At 49.3% G+C, this 20,401-nt stretch overlaps 2 protein-coding genes and 1 non-coding gene across 5 annotated transcripts in view; 1 reads left to right on the top strand and 2 right to left on the bottom strand.

Annotated features, from left to right (window-relative positions):
* Nucleotides 1–20,401, bottom strand: part of Mcph1 (microcephalin 1) — a 198,010-nt gene that overhangs the window by 53,313 nt on the left and 124,296 nt on the right. The gene's annotated exons all lie outside the window — the stretch shown is intronic.
* Nucleotides 8,219–20,401, top strand: part of Angpt2 (angiopoietin 2) — a 51,247-nt gene continuing 39,064 nt past the window's right edge. The window contains exon 1 of the mRNA XM_046460545.2: nt 8,219–8,986. Coding sequence (XP_046316501.1) covers nt 8,699–8,986 — 288 coding nt within the window. The 5' untranslated portion in view covers nt 8,219–8,698. The remainder of the gene's footprint in view (nt 8,987–20,401) is intronic.
* On the bottom strand, nt 12,091–12,163 carry Trnav-cac (transfer RNA valine (anticodon CAC)). The gene has a single exon. It is a non-coding gene; the product is annotated as a tRNA-Val (tRNA).

The following is a 20,401-nucleotide window of genomic DNA, read 5'->3' as shown; positions in this document are numbered from 1 at the left end:
GGCCGCTTGTCCTGCGGCGCCTCACCTCCTCCTTCCCCACACCCCTTTGGGCCTACCCAGAGCAGACGGGGAGCTCTCTGCTTCAGACTCAGGGGCTTTGCATTCACTCTGACACCGTCCCATTCCCACGCAGATCCGTGGAGCTAGTTCTGGACGGTGGCTGCACTCCTACCCTTCCCCTCCCTTCCCTCAGCTGTGGCCTGCCCCAGGTGCTGACGCCCGGCATTCTCTACTGTACAAGCAGTTTTTGTAGCCTGGAGTGTCATTTCTCTCCGCTTGGGTTGTACTGGGGAGCGGGGTTTGAATAAGTAAGCCATTTGGATCTGAAATAGACACAGTATTCTCACAATCCCTCGGTCCTCACCTGCCTTCAGAGCCTTCTCTGCACATTGGCGGTGTGTGAGGGAGCACTTCACCCAGCACTGTCCACACATGGGATCGTCTGCCTGCCTAGTCAGCCCGAGGACTTCCTGCAAGCAGGAGCGGGTCTCCAGGTCCACTCCTTAGGAAGACTGACAGTACAGTCCTCTACTGTTCCTGCTGCCACAATGGCACGGAGGGCCTGGTTTGGGCAGTTATCCTATCTCAGAGCACCCAGAAACAGCTTCTGACTCCATATATTCTAAACAAACACTAAAAATGTTTCTTCACTGTGTGCACGCCTGTGCACTGGGTGTTGATTCTACCTTCTGAATGTACTGTGCTGTTCTGCATTAAAATGAAAATAAAAGCATCCCAGGTTGTATACTGGCTGCAACTGACTTATGTCCTAAATTAAGAGTCATTCCTATTAACGCCTTCAACAACAAATTTTCCGGTCACTTGGTATGAGTCCAGCAGGGGGAGCAGGTGAGCATCACAACTGTATTTTCCAGAGGGTACCTGCTGTAATCAAGCAAGAATTTTTGATGTATACATAAAAAAAGGTCATTGCAGGGCATCAGGATTTTTGGGGAAAGCACATAATTTCTTGACCTGGAAATATTCTACTAGTATATGGTCTTTAAAAAACAATGCTGATTTTTTTTTTTCCTTGAGGGAAACAGGTGTCAGGAACTTGGTACCTTGACACTGCTATAAACGTCTGTCCTTTCTACAGACTTTGTACAATTTACTTCCTTTTATTTTCTCTTCTGTGTCAGTCAGTCTTTGACTTCAGGCCCTTTCCGGGAAAGGGGACACTCTGGGAAGTATGGCCTGTCACTAGCAGGGCAGCATGCAAGATGCCTACGACAGACAAGGTTTTGGGAGAAGAGCCACCTGCCCTCTTCTTCTCCCAGGAGCAGGAGCGGGTCTCCAGGCTGTTGGGGAAGCCAAGCCGTCACTGGACCAAGTGAGGAAAGAGTGACAGGGACGACTGTCACACGCTGAATGCAAATATCATGCACACAGCTGTAACTTCATGCATAATATTACAGCTCTGGATCATTTCTCAAGAACTCCTTGGTGTGTGTGACCCACAATCAGGTGCAGGTTCCCACAGGGAGGCTGTTCCTACCAGGCCGGCCAGATGGATGGGCACCCCAAAAGGAGGTCACGTGCTGTTTTTACCTCTCTGACATAAGCAATCTTACTTGTGTTAACCTTTAGGCAGGAGAGTTAATGTATCTTACTGTAAATAGCACACATGGCATTTTAATTTCTCTTTTAAAAAGTGTTTCTCAATAATTAAGACAAAATTTTATAAATTTAGATTAAACAAAGATTAATTCAGATGGCATTAAGCTACTTTCAAATGAAAATTCATTCTGTAAGGAGTAATGGTTGTGACAAAGAGGCTGGACACACATTTTTTCAGAAGTCACAAAAGCTGAATTTTCTACAACTCTGTTGATTTGCATTCAGAAACATTTAATGTAAGACTATAGCTATTAAACTCACTTCAAAAATCTCAAAGAAAATATGTCAGTCACAGGAAAGATCCTACTTGACTGAACTTAGGTCATGGGTAAAACAGTAATCGCTGACATCAATGGACTGAGAAGAATGTTTAGTATTTCTTTCTAGGGAGAAAACAGGAACCAAATTATTGGCAAAAATACTGTCAGGCTAATGCACTCATCCATTGTTTGAGAATTTCACCCACTGCCTTTGTAAATCTGTGACTTGTATCTTGACCTTTTTGGCATTTGTTTTTTTGATGAGAAGATAAAATATTCCATAAAAATATTAGGATGAAAACATTTAAAAATCAAACAGTATTTTGAGATAACTTTATACAACAGGATAATTATATAAACTAAAATATCCCTAAAAATTCAAGGAATTTATGGTGCAACCTTACAAAAATAGTTGTTTGGATATTTCCCAAGTTTTTAGAAAATAAAAAGTTCTTCCTTTCAAAGCCCATAAGGTTACACAGCACACACAGTGTGGCCCTAAGATAGGAGAGTGCTTTAGCAGATGCTAGGCTGGTTTACGACTTGTGCAAACTGTGAAAGATTTGAGACTCTTTTAAGTTTATTTAAAAAAAAAAATCTTCCTATCTAAATGTCATTTGGACATGGTTTCACAGCAAGCCCTGAGGACTTGGAATGAATGAGCACTCGGCACCTTTTCAGTTTAATCCAAACAAGAACGCAGGGCACCTGGAGTCCCAGGGCATGGATTCTCATGCCATCTGCCCTCTTCTTCTCCCAGTGTGCTGACAATTGGGATCCATGTCCAATGACTCAGTGGCAGTGAGGGAGGTAACTGCTCGAGTCAGGGTCCTTCAACTGCGGAGGTCTCCAGCTGTCTGTGAGGGGACACGCTGCTAATGTGGGGACAGCTGTTTCCTGGCAAAGGAAGTGGCTCAACACATGGGGCAGAAGCTCTTCCCCTCCTTTGCCAGGCAGAGAGCGACTCATGCAAGCGCACATTCCCTCCCGACTCACAAAGGTGGCTCTATGCATGATGATTTGCACACCAAATATCCAAACATACTGGGACAGCTACTGTGTGTCAACCCCTCCCCCGACATATACCTACATATATTTAATTGCAACGAGAACAGGAAATTGTGCTAAGCTAAGCACTGCACTTCATTTGGGAAACTGCTTCTGTTCTAAAAGGCTCCTCAGAGTCCTCTAGCTGTCAACATAGGATGAAGTCAAAAAGGCAAGGCAGAAAAGAACTGTAAAACCAGAAAAATCAAAGTATGTATGGGAAATGTGTATAAAGCTGAACTGGTAGGTTCAGACAGCACACCAAGTTCCAGGGGTCTGTCCTTGGCTAATCACTAATTCTTTGCTTCTGGGTCTGCATGAGCGAATTGGTTGCACACCCACATGATAGATGGTCATGGGTCTGCCATACTGACACACACTTGGTGAGTGTCCACCCAAGACCCCACAGCTCCGACTCAGGTGACCAAAGGCCATAGAAGACTCTGGAAGTGAAATGGGGATGCATGTTTGGGCTGCAGAGAGGACAGTCAGTACTAAGTGGTGCGTGTGGATTTGATCCTGCAGGCTGGGCTTTTCCATGTTGAAATCAGAGGGAAAATCATTGCTTTAAGTTCTCCTGAGATTCATCACCATTAAGGTACAGAAAGGCCCAGAGACACACTTGACTGGTGGGGTCTCTCTGCGCCTCACGCACCTCGCCTTCCTCCCCTGTTACAAAAGCTGCCCATGCATGATGAGCAGCGCTGGGGAGCAGCACCCGTGGACGCACCTGCGTTCCTGCACGTGGCTGTGGACTTCTAGTTCAACATGTGCCAAAACGGAACAGCCACGGAGGCACACAAAGGGATGGCCATGCTGGGGCTGCTTTTAGGAAGAAGGCTAGAGTAGACCTCACCCTCTCCTGTGCTGTCAGCTGTGGACGCCTCCCCGGTTCTCATTCCTTATTGCCCTCAACTCAGGGGGAAGGAACGGTGAAAATAACTTCTGACAACAGTTTTATGTTCAGTGAGCTTCCTGATGGTTTCTCCTGCATGCTGAAGGCTAAGCTGCAGATGTGAACATGTTGACTTTGTTTTGCCAATTTTAGAGAGGCCAGGGGTAGGAAGGAGAGATGGCCAAGCTGTCTCTCAGCTGCCTTCCAGTGGTAGCATGCCAGGCGCCTGAGAGTCCCGAGTGTGCCCATCTGTCTGCGAAATAGAGCGTCCCAATTTCATATTTTAGGGTAATTCAGCACCGATAGTTCCTCGTATACCAACACGGCCCTTTCCAAAAGTTAAGATCAGGCGGGGCCAAGTACGCCGTGCCAATCTCCACCCTGGGGTCCTGCTGGTGGCGATGACATGAGGAGAGTAGACTCTGTGTGGGTGAGGGTGAGGACAAGGGGCTGTCTCAGGACAGGAGGGGCTGCCCAGCCCTGTGGGAACCACTGTGCTCCAGGTCAGGGGCCAGTGGCCTGCATGGACGTAGGAGCCCTTTCCTGTACTTGCCAACAGGGCAGGGCTCTGGCAAAGCACAGCGTGTGAGCCTTGTCAGCAGGAAGGCAGCGGCAGCCCAGGCCCAGGCCAGGTGGGGGCCCACTTCCACCTGGTGGTCAGCACCCTACCTGGCCGAGTCCTGGATGTACGCTGGCTCCCTGGGTGTCGGCAGAGGCTACGTGGGTATGCTCACAAGTCGTTACTTGGCATCTGTGGCTCAGGGGGCTGCTACCACTTTGTGCTGACTGGACGTTGCCTTTCTTGTTTGGTTTCCTGCTTCCAGTGACACCATTCAAATGGAACAAGACATTTGAGGGAGCCACACACTGCTCTGGGTGCCTCAGGGCCTTGAAGGGCTGTGGCCACTCTGACTCCAGGATCCAGAGAGCGGCGGGTCGATGCCTACATCAGCCTTGCTCCTGGGTGGCCAGAGGCTGCAACCTACAGGAGATCCCTGGCGAAACGGGATGAAGTAAAGCAAAGCGGCCAGTTGTGAGGTTCTGGGTAAAGCTGACCTCTTTCTTTCATGGGAGTACGTAACTGAGTCTTTTTGGTGCCATCAAACAGCTTAATGAGACCTTGCGAGAGTTCTACAGAGGATAGATGGAGCCTCTGAAGTTACAGCTGATAATATACAATACGGGGAGAAGACAAACATTATTAAGAAAACAAACAGCACCGCCACAGCTGTCCAGCAGAACTGTTAGAGGGGAAGAAGAGGCTGGGCAGGCGGCTTTGGGAAGCCTGGAACAACATCCCTCGTCTCACATCTTCATCTGCCTTCGGCTGCTCTGCCAGCAAGTCACTCAAGAGTCCAGCAGGAGTGGAGAGTGCAGAGGACCACAGCGAGGCCACCTTCAGAGTGTGGAGAGATGTGGGCTGCAGCCAGTGCCACCCCGGGGCCTGTGGAGAGCAGTGCCAGCAGCCACCGTTGGGGCATCTCCTAAGCAACTGAAGCAGGTGCCTCTACGGCCCAGATGGAGGGCGACCTCGACCCCTGGCTGCCCCTGCCTTCCTTCCTCCTCGGCACATAGGTGTAGCCCCTCGCGCCCCTGACGCAGTGTCTGGGCTCCTGCTGTGGCCTGGCACGTGAGCCCTGGCCGGCCTCTCCTGGCCTCCCCTTCCGGCACTTCCTCCTCCCGCCGCACCTCCCACCCAGCCTCAACGTGGCACTCTCTCTGGGCCTTTCTAAGCCCCCTCCCCTGGCCCGTCTCACGCTCCTGTCCTGTCTGAAGCCGCGAGCAGGGCATCAGAGGGCTCTGCACTGAGCAGTGGCCCTAGAGGTCCCATGCCAGACCCCGGTGGACATCCTAGGCTCCGACTCACAGGTGGGCAAACGACAGCCCATAGCAGATTTTGTCTGTGAGCCAAGAATAATCTTCACATTCTTAAATGGTTGGAAAAAATCCAGAGAAGACTATTTCACAAAGGTGAAAATCACATGAAATCCAACTTTGGAATAAAGCTGTACTGTCCCCACTGCTCTTACTTAAGTTCTGGCTAGTGGCTGCTTTGGGACTCGAGCCGAGAGCTGGTGACAGATGGGACAGCTAACACAGCCTAAAAATCTACTATCTGACCCTTCACAGAAATGGGTGTCAACTCCTGGTCTAACCAGAGCTTCCCTCCATCTCCAGTTCTAGTAATTTCTATTTAGGAATCTACAAAGAGCAGTCCCTTCCACGCTCTGGTCCTCGGGGCCTGGATCAGGACTGTGTCCACACTGACACCTGCAGGCCAGCTGTCCCCAGGAGCCTGTCACCTCCCTCCTGTCTGCACTCTGCAAGTTTACAGGTCTCGCTCCTTTGAGACACCAGGAGCTTCTTAGGTGAGAAGCTCAGAGGTGTGAGCACCCAGCCCCTGCCCTGGCAGCACTTCTCACACAAACCTGGTGGATAGGCAGCACTTGGGGACCTCCTCCTGGGGCCTGTAAAACCACCCCATCTGCCTGGGAGACAACTGAATGAGTCTTAAAACACACGTGCAATTTAATACTTCACAATATGCTTCTTCAAACAGGCAAAAAATGTAGAAGAAAAAAATGTCTATGCTGTGCTACTGCTTCACACTGAATCAGAGAATAATAGTTACAGTGTTTGAAGGTAGAAGAACTGATTTCCATTTCATAACAGTGCCTAGAAGGAAAGGAAACAAATACTCCTAAATGACCTGTACTACTGCCTGTCACCTTAGCCTGGAAGGCTTTACGGGAGAGTGGCCTCTATTTTACAGGTAGGGAAACTGAGGCTGGGAGGGGTTGAGCATTTGCGGAGGTACCTCGGCTCCCAGGCTTGTCTGAACACAAGGCACCTCCCTCAAGGGCTTGCTGTCTGGAGGGGTGACCTTCTGTGGTTTGGTCCTTTCGTGGGGACTACGCACCTGGATCTTGGTGAACTCAAACTCTTTCTTCTACCAACACAAATTCTGAACATAAATTCTGGCCTTTCTGAGCTTGAGAATGTTGGTAGTCTGGCGCCAAGGAACCCCTCCTCAAAAGACCTGAGGCCAAGATCTAGGGATGGCCTGACCACAGTATGCTGCTCACATGAGAGAGAATCTGAGGCACTGTAACAGAAACCTCTAACTTACAGGGATGAGAAAGTCACAGATGCTGACCACCATGTGGTGACCAGTCGCAGACACAGGAAAGGCTGTATTTTGGCAAGAGCATGGTGGAAAACTGACTTTTTACCCCCTGTCCAATCTCATGGACCTAATGAATTCTGGCCACGGACCTCAGAATCAAAAGCCCTGTTTTAAAGGAAAGAGCGAAGTCGGTCCAGTAATAGGATGGATTTTTTTCAGGGTCTCCTGGAAACAGATCTCAGGAAAACGAAATTCACTATATAAATTCCAGATTCACCTATGAATTAAAATCATAATTCTTCACTGCTCTGAAAGCTGACCTTGGTAATGCAGACTGACCCTCAGCTATCACAGCCAGACGAGCTCTGCTACTTTCCCACTCAACTGGGAAATAAGTCCAGAACACTGAGATACAAACGGTCTCGAGCAAGGCTCAGAGACATTGCCTGTGTACCCCAGTCTGGGAGCCAGCACTCTGCCCATCTTCAAGGACGGGGTTTCAGCTCCAAAGGAAGCGACACACGGGGTGCAGAGCTGTGGAACTGAGCAGACAGTCTGGGAAGTCGGTTGGAGCTGCTGCTGCGTTTACAGATAAGGACGTTAGAATTCAATTCAAAAGGGGACATGATTGGTCGGAGTCCAACACCGTGTGAGACCAATTTAATTGGTAATGCTATGAGATAATGAGATCTGGGCAGGTCTTGCTGTAAGAAAGTGTGAGGCTAGGTGCTCGTCTTAGCACACTTTTAAATTCTGATTTTCGATTGCAACTTAATACGCACTAGTTAATCAGACCAGTATATTTTAAGTTTACTTTGAATACTTATGTGAATATTTTGTTTGAAAGAATAAATGTCAAGGCTCCCAAACTGATCTTTCTAAATGGAGTTAACAATGTCAAGCTAGTTTAAAATAAAAACTTTTCATAACTTAGCGAACAGTTCCAAAATTGAGCCGTACCAAGGAGACGGTTTCCCTCTGGAAAGGCAGTTTACAGGAGCCAAATGTCTTCCTCTTTATTTGTAACAACAAAAATAAACCGAAGTCCTGACATATTTGTAGTATTTTTATTCCTAAAGGAAAAAACAGGAACTTTCATTGTACTTTAAAATTAAAGTTACTACCTCAGATACTCTGCCAGCTGAGCTCGGAGAAGAGCATCATATCATCGGACAGCCCCACTTCTCTCGAGGAAATGCTCAATCAGGGTGGTGCCTCCGCGGGCCCAGGGGTCCCACAGCTGGTCAGCGTTCCGTCCCGAGGGCTTCTGCAGCCTGCGGTCCTGGTTGGACAGCGAGCATTACGCTCTGATTTTTCCTGCTGCCTGGCTAGTGACCCCCTACAGGAAGATAACGGGGGAGCCAGGAGGGCGGAGCCACTTGCTGCACATGTCTGGCTGCTCTTATCAACTTATCATAAAGGGAAAGGAAAGTGATTGATTCGGATAGTGACACTGTAGAATCAGGGAAAGAGAAACAAAGAGACATGAGAGCTGCTCTCTGACGCCGGCACAGCCCTCTCGAGCGAGCAGGACGGCTCTGCCCACTGCGATCTGACAGTTTACTGCGTGCCCCGAGAGAAGTCAGCCCTGAAACCAAGCCTGCCGCTGGAAGGGAGGGACAGGCAGGCTGTCACTGACGGACTCGGCCATGCAGCACAGCCCTGCCTTTTAGACGGCAGCTCAGAGCTCTGGACTCCCATGCGTCTGGAAGTCTGCTGAACTGGTGGTTTACTACCCAAAGCAAGAGAATGTGGCAGATTGTTTTCTTTACTCTGGGCTGTGATCTCGTCTTGGCGGCAGCCTACAACAGCTTTCGGAAGGGTGTGGACAGCACTGGCAGAAAGCAGTACCAGGTCCAGCACGGGCCCTGCAGCTACACCTTCTTGCTGCCGGAGACGGACAGCTGCCGCTCTTCCTCCAGCCCCTACGTGTCCAATGCCGTGCAGAGGGACGCACCCCTGGACTACGACGACTCCGTGCACAGGCTGCAGGTGCTGGAGAACATCATGGAGAACAACACTCAGTGGCTGATGAAGGTAGGCAAATTGGGCTCCCTGAGCTTCGGGAGCTCTCGGGGCCAGAGCTTTGGCGAGGTGGTGACCAGCACCCTGAACAAAGGACCATCCCTCTTGTCCTGTGCCCGGTGGAGGGGGGGTAACGTGCCACAGGGCAGAAAGCGAAAGGGGATACTTGAAAAGTGTGCCAGGACCCGAGTGGTCGGTCTCTGGGGCTGGGAGCTTCCTAGAGTGGCAGCGGAAGTGCACTTCCCTGCAGACGTGTCTGAGCAGCTGGAGCTCCCAGACACCCATTACCAGGACCTACTCAGCGGGTGGCAGGCATGTGAGGGAGGCTGTGAGCTTGCAGCCCGGGGTCAGGAAAACGTGAGAATCCTGTTAATGACTGATATGTAGCGGATGGACTCAAGTGCTTTACCAATTTCCTGAATTTCTTTATGAAAATAGATTGTGACTCCTGCTAAATGAGAGGAAATTCAATAAAGCAGACCTCGGTTTCCCAGAATCTCAGGGCTCGACCACTGCAGGCTTGCACTCTGACACAGGGACTAGCTTCCCAAGAACCCGAAGGCACAGTGGCCCTGTTCAGTTCCACTGTGGGCTCTGGGAGCTTCCCCACGTGGGACCGGTATGGGACGGGGTGACAGCCTGTTCTTCGGTGGCAGGGTTCCACCGCTTCACAGCCTTTTCTCAGAGCACGCGACCAAAATAAGATCCTGAAAGCTCTGTTTTTCTTTCACAAACGATCGTTTTCATACGAAACCCCAAGTGACCCTGGAATTTTCTTTATACGAACCATATGTATTCCAAAGGAAGTTTAAACAAAACATGTAAATAGCAGGTTAACGGTTAGACATTATAAAGATGACATTGCCTGGCAACGCGGACGCGGGAGAGGGTCATTATTTAAAGCCACATAAAAGCTTCTCAAAGTCGGTGGGCTTCCTGGACATTCCTCCCAAAGAGGGAGATGATCTTGTCTTCCATGTCAGCACGGCTCTGTGCTCTGGCACCCTGTCTGAATCTCTGAGTAGGTGTGGGATCCTGATCTGTGTTTCTCATTAACCCCCCTACCTTCAGAGAGGAAGCCACTGACTCATGACTCAGGCCAGGAGTCCAAATGAATGAATGTGCCCAGCCCCACTGCTATTGTGACAGAGGGGCTGTTCAATTGGAGAACAGAGACAACAGATGCAGACAGGCTCCTCAGATAAAGACCTCAGCAGGGTCTGCTCCTGGGTGAATTTTCTGGTTTCTCTCCTTCTTTAAGATCACTGTGTGTGCTCTTTTTAAATCTTGTAAAACTCATCATGTGCAAATGAGGACACTAAACATTGACGTATGCAGTAGCACAGGTCTCAACTTTGGAAGGCAAACTGGATCCTCGATGTCTGGTGACCTCTATTTCTTTGACTATGGCATACTCACATTTAGTGACCTCCCACATCTACCATGGCCGGGTTAATTGTGCAGAGAGCCCCAGAGCAGGGTAGGGGGGACACATGGAACTAGTAAACATTGTAACCTGCCCGACTAGCAAGCCACCTGCTAAAATAAACAGTCACCAAATATAAAGAGAATGTTTTGTCAAATGCAGGACGACTCAATCGCATTGGCTTGGTTAGGCCCAGGACGGTGTACCTGTGACCCTCTGAGAAGGTGCAGGCGTTTTTAAGGGCAAACCAGCCCCTTCTCTCAGGCCCTGGAGACACTGTTGAGACAGAGCAGGAGGCAGACTCTAGCAGGTGACCAACATCTCGTCCTTCCAGGGTGGATTAGTAAGAGTGTGCGCAGCAGTGCACGGGGATTTCTAAAGCCCTTGTTAGCTAGCCAGTGAGGTGTCAAGAGGGGCCTGCAGTTCCTCTTTTCCTAGGCTCTGCACCTGTTCCTGGGCCTTCCTGGGTGGTGTGCACCTGTTCCTGGGGGCCTTCCCTGGGCGGTGGGCACCTGAGGCAATTTGGCCCCCACTCCCTGGTTTACAGGCTCCCGGCTTGGGAAGGAAAGAGAAAAACAAACACAAAACCTGCCTGGGATGGTTCAATGTAAACTCTCTGCTTGTTTTTCTCCCTGTGTTTTGGCACCTGTAATAATAAGCACTCTTTTCTGTCAAGGAAAAAAATAAGGTCCAAGGGAAATGATTGATAAACCCCTAATTAAAGGACCCACCTCACACCTCACACCTATTTATAGATTCACACGACCCCGTACATTTCATTGTTTCATATATTTTCTTTGGGGCTGCTTATTTTTTTATGGTCCCATATTTCCTTTCTTTCCTTGATAAACACTAAAAATAAGAGGCGTACACACACACTCAGGAAAAAAAAAAAAAACCACCAGAAAATCTTTATACATTTAAGAGTTTAAAAACTTGCTAGGAAGGAAAATGAGACCAAGTTTCTGGTTAGTTTTAAGGCCACTGAGTAGTATTTCAGCTTCTGAGTGGGGAGCAGGCCCAGGAGCCAGGACAGACAGCTGTGTGCACACCATCGACAGCCCCCGGGCTGCCCAGCAGGGCCAGGCAGAGGAGTCTCCAGCTGCTGGAGAGCTGGGAGCATGAATGGGAGGCAAGGGAGGGAGGCTCTTGCTCATGCTCAAGGGTAAGATAAATTCACCACGTCCACCCAGCAGTCCCATTGCCTGGCCAGGTCCACAGGAGTCTGGCTTCCCCTGCAACTCTTCTGAACCTCTGTCCCAGTGATAGTAAACACAGTTCATAAAAAACCTCACAAATACCTTAGCAAAACACATTGTAGTTGGCTAGGGGACCAAATGTATTTTTTTTTTTTCCGATAAGAGGAAATGTGAAAAGGAAATAAACAACTATTTCACGCTGATGAATGCCTTATATTTCATAAACAACTGCAAGCCCCACAATCATTTTAAAACAGAATGATTTGAAAAATAAAGCTAATGACTATTAAACTGATGTAAACATTTCCTTTGCTATATAAGTTCTACTTCTTTTAAACAACATTAAGTGCAGGAGCTGTAAACTTGAATCACAATCTTTTTTTTTTTTTCTTTAAAAGTGATAATGTGGGCTGGGGTTGTGGCTTGGTGGTAGAGTGCTTGCCTAGCATGTGTGAGGCACTGGGTTCAATTCTCTCTCTTTTTTTTTTTTTTGGTGGTGCTGGGGATTGAACCCAGGACCTTGTGCATGTGAGGCAAGCACTCTACCAACTGAGCTATATCCCCAGCCACATGAGTTCAATTCTTAGCACCATATAAATAACTAAAATAAAGCTCCATTGACTTAAAAATATATTTTTAAAAAAAGTTTTTTGATTTGTACTCTTTTAATAGGTATGAGAGCTACTGTTCAGGGGCAGGGCAGGTACAAATGCGTCATTGCCACCAGGGGGAGAAGTAAGGACAAGGGGCTCACAGAGGAATTCAGCCCTGCAGCCCCAGCCACCTGCCGAGAGGAGGGTAGTGTTCCATCAAGTGGGGTGTGAAACATTCCTTAGCTGTACATTCAAAAACCAGGACCAGCCCCCCCCCCCCCCCAAAAAAAAAGATCAAAAACGGAGCTGGGTTTATGAAGGGAAAGAGCCCATCACAGCCACAGCCAGGGCCTGCTGCAGTGCAGAGGGAAAACTCTGTCCTGGTCTTCAGCTCCATCCCGAGTCGGGAAATGTGACTGTTTTCAGTATTATAAGCAAATTTCATGCATTCACGAGCCGGTCAAACCTGCTATTCAAGATTTTAGGGAAAACAACTGTCATTATAATAATCATACACCAATATGATAGTAAGGGTGAAGAGAAAAGGTTTCACGATGGCTGGGAAAAGAAGCTATATTTCAGTGTGACAAGGAAAAGTACAGTTGTTGACTATATATCTTACCCACGTGCTCATGCACTGCCTGAAGTGCAGAAGGTGCTTTCTCTACATAACTGGAAGACAGAATAAATGTTTACCACACACAGTTTTACCCTCTGCTTATTAAACAAGGTTGTCTGACATTGGATCGATTATTTAGGCGTCATACTGGGGTAGAAGAATTGCCCAGAGTCTAGAACTAAGAAATGGATGTCCCTAATCTCTTTCTTCAGTGCATGCTCCATGTGGCCTTAATGTGGAAGTCTGCTGACCTCAGTCAATGTGGTGCTTCTAGGCTGACAGGGGCTGCAACCAGAAGTTCACCTGGGCACTGGTTACTGCATTTGGAAGCTGACAAGGGTACTGGCCTTGCCAGCGGTCACTGCACTCAGGCTGACCACAGGGCTTACTCCAACCCATAGTAAACTGAAATCTTGTATATTTGTAACTAAAAAAAACAAAAAAAAAAAAAACAAAAACAAAAAAAACCCACTTCAAACCAATCCCGCCACCATATTGATATTTGAAAAAATATGAAAATGAGCTGATCAAACCCACTATGAGCTAAAAAAAAAAAAAAAAAAAAAAAAAGAATTCAAACTATGAAAACGGTAGAAAGTAGAAGTAGATTCTTTTTACCCTGATCTTTGGTCCCTTCCTTTGAGATCAGCACTCAGAGATTATGCCAGCCCTTTACTGTGACTGGAAATTGTATGGTTTTCCTCTTCTTAAAACACACACAATGGCATCATATCATGATCAGAATCTCTGTGGCTCTTAAGTGACCTAAAGAGAGGTTGGAAGAAATATTTTATTCAAAGAAAAAAGCAAAAATTAGAAGATGGAGGTAAAGGAGTCAGGAGGGGAGCAGCCACCTGTGACATGATCAAACAAGCCGCAGAGGAGGGAAGCACTCGGAGGAGGGGAAAAAAGGGGGAGGAAGGGGGACTCCCGTCCTTATGCATCTGCCCAAGGAATGAAAGCAGGACCTGGTGGCTCTGTGGACTTCCTGAGATGAGAGCAAGAGGGGACAGGCTGTCTGCAGAGCAGGTGTTCAGAATTTGCAGAAAACGTGACTTTGTGGCGATGGCTCCTCAGCAGGCACACCCCCCTGCCCATGCATGTTTCCTGTGTCCCTTCACATGACGGACCTTGACCCAGGCTTCACTGGGCAGCCGTAGTCTGGTTAACAGGACCCTCCAGAGAGCAAACACCTATTTTCTCTTTCTCTGTCATTACTGGACAAGGAGGATTCCCTCCTGCTTGCTAGAATTCGGACATAAAGACAGTCGCTCAACACCCAGGCCACACAGTCGTCACCGAGTCACCGTGGCCGTGGTGCTGGGACGGGGCTGGCAATAGCAACCAGTGGCACTGCCTCTAATCAAAGCACCCGTCACGCTCCAGACACCCCTGCCACAGTCCGGGACCCCACACGGCCAAGTTCTCAGCAGCCCTCACACATGGCACGGTCAGACCCAGGCCCTGCGTGATTTTGCAGCCCTGTGCAGATCATCAGGGGAGGAAAACAAACACGGGGAAGCACGCGGGCCCTCTTGGGAGCAAGTGGCGACTGCCGTGGGTGGGAGGACACAGCGGCCTTCAGAGGAGCGGGAGTGGATGTGGACCCGTGCAGAGGCACGACACTGCTGAGCTCGTGATGCAAGTGAGCGAACACCCCCCGACCCCATCCCTCCTGGGGTGTTTCTGCTTAGGGAAAGGAGCCTCGAAAGTCCACTTATTTGTTTAAGAAATACTTACTGAGGGCCTCTGCGTGTCCAGGCAGTGTTTACTCTAGGTGCCTGGCGTAAGTCAAGGGGGAAGAAAGTGCCGGGGACCCTTGCCTAGTAGGGACGTTGGCTCACGCACTGTCCTCAGAACATGCTGTGTGGCAGGAGGTAGGCCCTGCCCAGAAGCGAGGAGAGGGAGATGGCAGGCCATGGAGCGAGGCGGAGGGCGATGCTGACCCTTTGGTCCCTGCACTGAAGCCTCTTTTATGAAAGCAAAATCAACTGGAACTAATTCCCAGTGGCCATTTTTCCTGATTACCCAAGTAGCATATGGCTACTGCAGAAAACCGAGTTTATAAAAAAAATGCCCAAAATAAATATTTCATCTAATTCTACCATTCTGAAGTAACTACTCTTACTATTCGACGTGTACATGAATGCCTATACATAAGTACCTTAGAACACGCTGCATATACTACAATGCTAAGCACAGCTGTCCCTATCCAACAACTTGTAAGTAGAAGTAAAAAAGCGAGCCGGAGAGGTTGAGCGACTTGGCCGACAACCCAGTCAGTAGGGGAGGGGATGCCCACCACGGGCAACCCCTGTCTCTGCACAAGCAGGGTTCCAGGTGGCCTATGCACTCTCAGCATCTGAGGCTGCTCAGTGCACAGCGCTGCTCTCCCAGGCAGATGGGTTAAGACAGATCATCGCCCGATGTGAGGATACTGTGGAAGCTGTGGCTGGCAAGACAGAAGCTGGGGGCGTCTCCTACATAAAGTGATGACCAGAAAGTCTGCCTTGTAGTTTGGGAGAGTAGACAAATCACCAGAGGACAGCCGAGAGAGCATAGGTGGACATTCTTAGAAAGCGCGCACCTCATCTCAGCCCTTTCTGGGAGTCCACAGAGTGGGGAATCCCAAATTTCAACATGATCCTGAGAGCCAGGCCAGCAACACTGTGGTGCTGAGTGCTGTGTGGCCTCCCTTCCCCGTGTGACTGTGGAAGCAACTGGAAGCTCTCCCCATCAAGCATCCTACAGGGCCACGCTCCACAGACGGTCTTAACATCTAAAATGAAAAGCAATGCCCAGGGGAAGGGCCGGGTGGAAGTGCAGAAGCAAAGATCAATTCATGGAGGTGCTTTAGAAAAAACCTCCCCACAGGACACCAGGACTAGGTGGCTGTCCTCTGAAAAGGAGGGAAGGTGCACTGTCCTCCCCACTGCAGTGGGGTATGCCAGCCCACTGTCTTTGAATTAATGTTTTAATTAAATATTTCCCCACACAGTCACCTTTCTTTCATGTCCCAATCCCAGCTTGCACCAGATGACAAAAGACGTGAAACCTATTAAAAATCTCCCGAGATGCAGATCTAATCCTGTTACCAGCTCCACTCCTTCCACCAGTAAAACCATTATCTTTTTGGTTCAATGAGAACTGATTAAAGCCTCCGAGACCCCTCCCAGCCCAGAGGGCTCCTCTGAGGGTAATTACTTTGCTCCAGAATGAGCCCGGCTCTCCTTCTGAGAAAACCCTCATGCTCTGCAAATTAACTTTGGAATCAGCTGATAATGCTACAAAGTATGGAGTCCATATCTGGAATTTAGAAAGTGAACAGTGAAAACAAATTTAAAACACACAGTAAGAACACAGCCTGTCATTTTTGAATAGACAATTTTATAATTTTCATGGAAAGTGGAGATGTTTTAAAGGGCAGCGCTGCTAAGACCAGAGGTGTGGGAAATGGGTGGCTGATGGTGCTGAGAAAGCCTCAGGAGGAAAGGGTGACTGTCTAGGTGCTGAGTGTCCAGCGCCTCTCCAGCCTTCGGAAGAGAATGCTGTTCACCATGAGCAGGAGGTGAGCGCCAGTCTCCCCAGTTCTCCATTTGGTCCCACTCCTCTGAGCAACAGGTAGCACTCCTGGTCATGGGTCCACCGTCCCCGCACGCGGTCTGGCCAGGCGGTGGGTCTGGGGTAAGAGCCACCCCCTGCGTGTCCTGAGGATTCCTGGGTGTTCCTGGGCACAGGCTCACACCTTAATTCACCATTCAGTGCGTCTCACGGAACTTGCTATAAACTATAAAAGGGAAAACACTGCCACAAAAACGGTCTCTGCTGCACACATGACGAGGGGGTTGCCTTCCTCCTGGGACCGGCTGGATCATCCCTGCCAGGCACAGGCCGACATTAGTCATGCGCTGGAATAGAGCTGGGCAGCCGCCTACCGAGGCCTTGGAGACCACCAACGAAAAGAGAAGGAGGAGCAGAGACTCCAAGATACTGCAGGGGCCTGGCGGAGCCAGCCTCTGGAAGGCCAGACTGTAGCCCGGGTGAGGTCCCCTCCCGCTGGGTGTGTGCACTGGCACTCTGAGCTCTGCCCTGCACTTGCCCTGCCCGCAACCACTGACTCGTCTTCCTCTTTGTTAGTGTTTCCCAGAATGTCACGCACGCCTGAAACCATGTAGCCAGGGGTCTTTCAGACTGGGCGCTTTCACTTAGCTAATGTTTAGTTAATTAATTTTTAGAACTATTGATTGAACCCAGGGCGCTTTACCACTAAGCCACACTCCCAACCCTATTTATTTATTTTTTATTTTGAGGCAGTGTCTAAGTTGCTGAGACTGACCTCAACCTTGTGATCCTCGGGTCTCAGCCTCCTGAGTGCTGGGATTACAGCACCTGGCATAAATGATTGTTTTAAAAGCCAGAATGACCATACAGTATTTGTTTAGTGACCCCTTATCTTAACTAACCTAACTGGCTCAGACCACCATGATGCGCCTTCAGGAACACAATGGTTTTCTTGCTCATGCCCTGACCTTCTTGGATGACTGGAGTTTCCAGCAATATGGTGGGTGCCCAAGCATGCAGGGAACTGGGGAACTGTAAGATGCTACAGACTGCAGGGGCTATAATTAACTTCAATAACAATGTCTGAAACACGCTCCTGTCCCTCTACTCGCTGTTACCAGATTAGATGGCCTGGCTTCTGCACCCTGGAATCACACACTGCGGCAGCTTTGCCCCGTGCAGAAGGAATTCCCTGGCCACAGAGAACAGGGCCACTGCAAGTGTGCGTGAAATGTCTTTATTCTGCACACCACCTGACAGAAGGGCTCTTTGGGAGCACCACCCTCTAAAACTGCACACCAGGTAGCACTTCCTCTGACCAGCCCGGCCTGGGCCTCAGGGCTTTACACTAAAGTGACCATACCCTGCTGTCAAAGGACTTGTATCACCCAGGGTGTCAGGAGTGGCCCGCAATGCTGGTCTCTGCATGTTCTGTTTTCTAGAAGGCAGGAACTCAGTTAAAGGCAACCCCAAGCTGCCTACCAGTCAGGGTATGAGCAAGAAAACCATTCTGTTCCTGAAGACACACCCTGGTGGTCTGAGCCAGGTAGGTTAGTTAAGATAAGGGGTCACTAAACAAGCAGGCATTTAGGGGCAAAGCAGTCTATCTGCACCCTGGGTAGAAAAGATGGAGGATTCCTAAGAGGTGCCTCTTCCTCTGATTTTCTCTGGGCTAAAAGCATTTTCTTTGCCACTGGATTTCTGGAATAGACAGATAATATCAATTCTTGGTTATCTACTGGACAATCATAAACATTAGTCTGAAGATAACTGCAGGACTGAGTTTCACTAGACTATTTAGTGTTTGGAATCTTGAAAAATTTTTAGATACAGATGTAGCTTTAAACTTTCCTGAACAAAACTGGGCTTCTTAATGGGGAATTGTTGTTGCAAAAATGTTGCTAGAGAATACATTATGTTCTGCTGTGAACCACCACAAGCTGGTTATCTCTGCTTTATACTAGGAATATTAGGGGTTTGCTTGTGAAATTCCTCATTGTATTTAACTACCAATGAGTAGATTCTTCACTCTTTCTTTAAAACAAACAGGGGCTGGGGTTGTGGCTCAGCGGTAGAGTGCTCACCTAGCACATGCAGAGAACTGGGTTCTTTCCTCAGTACCACATAAATAAAATAAAGGTCTTGTGTCCAACTACAACTAAAGGAAAAAAAACTCAAAATATTTAAAAAACAAAACAAACAAACAAATTTTGTGTAACTTTAACAGAACAGGTGCTAACAGGAATTCATAACAAGCATAGTTTTTAAAAAGTGTACAGTGAAATGTTCTTAAAGAGCACAGATGGTTGGGATTAAAATAGCAGGACACTCATGAGCACTGTCCCCTCAAAGGACAACTGGCCATTGTGTGATGTGAGATTGTTCATATTTCTGAATCCAAGCTTGCTTTTCCCTTTAGTAGGACAGTTTTTTAGCAGTCATTCGCTTGTCACATGCTGAGCCTGCTGCAAGCTACAAAAGACGCTCCGCTGCGACATGCAGAATGGACAGTGGGCATGCTGCCCACCCCTGCCCTCCTCACCACCCCCCACTCCCACTATCAAGCAAGCAGCTCCCTGGTGAAAACATCTGATGGACAAAGGTACCCTCCTCCCTGGCATTCCATGCACTTGCGCTCCGAGGAGGTCCAGCCTTAAGTCAGCAGTGAGGTCAGCAGGCAGGGGGCCGGGCCTGGAGGTGACATTCTCACCTCCTCTGAAGCAGGATGGCTTGTGGCTCCTCATTGGAGGTCTGCACTACCCCCTGTTCACTGAAGTCCCCGGGGTTCTTGCAATAAAGAGTCTGTTCATCATGGCTGAAGTCACCAGAGACCAACAAAGGCCCCTCCCTGTGTGACCCAGGGTGTCGCATTGACCCTGGAGTGTGGTGATGGCAGGTGGCATTGATCAGGTGCCCACAGTGTGGCTGCCTTTTCTGTTTCCCCACAGCCGTGGAGGGCAGACGCTGTCTTTTCCCTTCACAGATGATGAAACTCAGCACAGGAGGTGGAAGGGCCGGCTGGCCAAACAATGAAAAAGTCTCTGCGTTTCAGGGATTCTCAGGAGAAAGCGGGTTTTAAAAGACTCCAGTAAGGAATCCGCACGTCTCAGGAGGGTCAGGAGAGAGAACAGGCCTCGCCTGCTTCCCAGGTCCTGCAGGTGTATCCTGCACACGCTGTCACCTGCAAGGCAGGTCTGTCACACCCACACATGCTGTCACGTGCACGACGGGTGTCACTGTGCGTAAACAAGGTGGGGAGACCACTCCTTCACCTCGAGGAAGTCTGAAGAAGTGCTGGGACATTCAGTGACCCGCGGGCCCGGGGGTGGCTGGCAGAAACTTAAACCCTGGGTAATGGCAGGCTCCACTCCTCTCCAGCTGGACCCAACCCTGGAGCGAGAAGCAGAGCCCCAGGTCCCCATGGAAGAGAGCTGCCCCCCCTCCAGGACAGGACACGCCCTGCAGCAAGGTGACAGGCAGTTAGCTCTGAGATGGCCGACCTGGGAGGTTTTCAGAGACTGGAGGGCTTCACACAGTAGCAAGCTAGCTGGCAGGCGGAAAGGTGGCCTCTAAGTCAGCACTGGAGGGACAGAGGGAGGACAGGCGCCTAAGCATCCCTGCTCCCCACGCTCGCCCTGGAAGGCCACACCTGGCCTTCCTGTGGACACACTCTGCTCTCCGCTGCCTCGAACTCTGTGCTACTGCGCGGAACACAGCACATTCGTTTGAGAGATACGCCACACAGAGCAAAATTTACCCATCCCAAGCGCACAACATGACGAATGACCACCCGGCTCAGGACACACAGCAGAGCATGTCCAGCACCACCATGGCTCCCTGCCCCTCCACCCTACCGTGTCCCTCCTCCACCGCTAGCCCTTCCTCTGCCCTCTACCACCCACCATAGGTTAATGAACCTCGGTTCTGAATTTCATGTAATTGGAGCAAAACACCCCTTATTCCTTTTGGCCTGTTTGATTATTTCTGCGGTTCATCCATGCTCTTGTGCATAGAAAACTGTGCTCTTTT

This window comes from Marmota monax, unplaced genomic scaffold (genome assembly GCF_021218885.2).
Source record: "Marmota monax isolate L192 unplaced genomic scaffold, Marmota_monax_Labrador192_F-V1.1 WCK01_AAM20220418_F8-fsc00310, whole genome shotgun sequence".
NCBI lineage: Eukaryota > Metazoa > Chordata > Mammalia > Rodentia > Sciuridae > Marmota > Marmota monax.
The sequence above is the reverse complement of the archived record's forward strand: the minus strand, read 5'-3'. Positions and strand labels throughout refer to the sequence as shown.